This window comes from Berghia stephanieae, chromosome 7 (genome assembly GCF_034508935.2).
Source record: "Berghia stephanieae isolate SIO BIC M18660-M18661 chromosome 7, UCSD_Bste_1.3, whole genome shotgun sequence".
In the NCBI taxonomy this organism is placed as follows: Eukaryota; Metazoa; Mollusca; class Gastropoda; order Nudibranchia; family Aeolidiidae; genus Berghia; species Berghia stephanieae.
In genome coordinates this window covers 18743604-18745692 of record NC_088366.1, presented here as the reverse complement: position 1 = coordinate 18745692, position 2089 = coordinate 18743604, and the positions used below count along the sequence as shown (strand labels likewise).

Sequence of the window (2089 nt, the reverse complement as noted above, 5' to 3'; positions counted from 1 at the left end):
AGATGATAATGGTATTGGTCATTGACCTACTATACTGGTCACAAGGTTAGAGACATATGAATATACCACAATGCTGCAAGTAAGTAGGGATAGATTGAGCACAACAACAATTTTATAGCTTGATATGTGACCCACCGGCTCACACGGTACTCTATGTCGGGATGTTTCGGCCCCAGAAAAGTAGATAAAGAACTATTATTAAAAGAAAAATGAACTTTTAGATTTTTACAATGTAAGAAAGTATATTCATTCTCTACCAGTTTCATATTTGTGGTTATAAATTCAATTTTCTCGACATAATACCGTTTTAAGATGGTGGGTCACAACTGTCGCTATTCGAGATAAACTGCATTATTGATTCACTGTCCAATAAATTATAATACATATTATGCATAGACTATACACACTTAGTGGGTAAAATATGTTGGGCCATCTGTTTCAGTCTGTTGTCAACAGACTTAAGAGATGGGATAAACATAGTATCACAGAGTGATAGTATGATAGAAACATAATGTGATGTATTAAAGACACAAAGGTAGGCTTTCTAGTGTGCATATTGTATAGGTAATAATAATATTTACTATTGCAACACGCGGCACCATAGCTAACACACGTTATCTTATAATGTTACTCTACTTCAGACAACGAACGGTGGAGTGCGTAGATAGGATGATTCATTAATTACAACGTGGAGGGTTAAAGGTTTACCCTGCGCTATGATTCACTGGGTCATCCCAAAAATATATGTGACGTAATGTGTAGACGGAGTTATGCGGTCACGCAAAAGAAACGAAAAGTTTGTTTTTTGCCCAAATTTTACTATCTGGTAAATTCGTTACGTAATTTGTCGTTGGTAAATCAAGGTCTTATTATTTCGGTCCATTTATCCTATTATCACCAAGCCATTTCTGTGCTACAGATAAAAGATTCATCCTTAAATTAGGCCAAGTTTTACGAACTCATTTGTTATGCGTATTAATACACATTGTTTGCCGATCATTCAGCTCCCCATCTCATTCCACTCCTCATCCCTCGCCCCATCCTTTTCGCTCGCGTGAGCCTCGATGTGAGCAGATTTTGTCGGATTTAGCGTGAGTCAATTTTCATCAGCCGGCACAAGCACGACCAACCTCCCGTTGTAAGAACAGTGTAACTATTATTTTACAATATTCCATCACAAATTAAACAGACAACATGCGTGAAATTGTTCATCTTCAAGCTGGTCAATGCGGAAACCAAATTGGAGCTAAGGTAAGTTAGAAAAATATATTTGTTTAACTAATATATTATTTTCTTGGAAACCGTGAGTAACATTGTAGCGAGGTGATGAGCAGTGCAATATAGTTTTATCTTGTGTTCCACTTCCTGCTTCTCAGCCGAGATTTTAAGACTATTTAAATGTTCTTCCAACTACAGCATAGAGCTCCGAATAAAGAATAAAAGTATTGTATTGGTGGTCAAATTAAAAGGAATTAGATATAATATTATTATTATAGACGTCTAGATATAAAAGTAGCAAAAAGTTTTGCAAGTTTGTGTACCTAAGACTAGGCTCATTCTGTAGTTAGAAGTATCTAGAAGGCTAGACGAGACGGGAGGATAAAGACTTGTTGCGCATGGCGAAATATCCCGCTATTTTTTAAGCAAATGCATCGGATTGGAATTTGAGAAAATTACACGTGTATCATCCTACCTTTCGAAATTTGTTAGTATCAGTATCAACTGTACCCTAATCCCTCTTCTTCCTGAATAAGTGGATATTGTTAACCTATTGTGTTAAAAAAAAAATATTAAATCTATAATATAGACATAGTATAGTCTATCCTATGTGTTATGTGGGGAGAGGAATGGCAAGGGGCAGGGCGGCGGGGTGGGGGGGGGGGGGGGGGGGGGTTCCTTTGATTAGCTCGACTTGTTGTGAGGGGTTAAGTAGGTTGGTACTTAGACTTCCTTTTATTTTCTCTCTTCAATTTAAATGATGGGAGGAACGAGCTGGGTTTCGTCCTTGTTCTTGAAAAATATAAAAGACGGTTTTTCGGAATTTTTTTCCTTTTTATTATTGGGGGGGGGGGGGGGGGGGGGGGGGATT

At 37.6% G+C, this 2089-nt stretch overlaps 1 protein-coding gene across 2 annotated transcripts in view; it reads left to right on the top strand.

Moving 5' to 3' along the window:
- The first annotated feature begins 467 nt into the window (after positions 1-467).
- The window catches only part of LOC144976837 (tubulin beta-4B chain-like), an 8848-nt gene continuing 7226 nt past the window's right edge, over positions 468-2089 (top strand). Inside the window, exon 1 of one of the 2 annotated variants that reach the window (XM_078921338.1) lies at positions 468-1251. In XM_078921338.1, the coding sequence (XP_078777464.1) occupies positions 1195-1251 (57 nt within the window). In that variant the 5' untranslated portion in view covers positions 468-1194. The remainder of the gene's footprint in view (positions 1252-2089) is intronic. The other variant, XM_078921339.1, reaches the window with a different exon arrangement.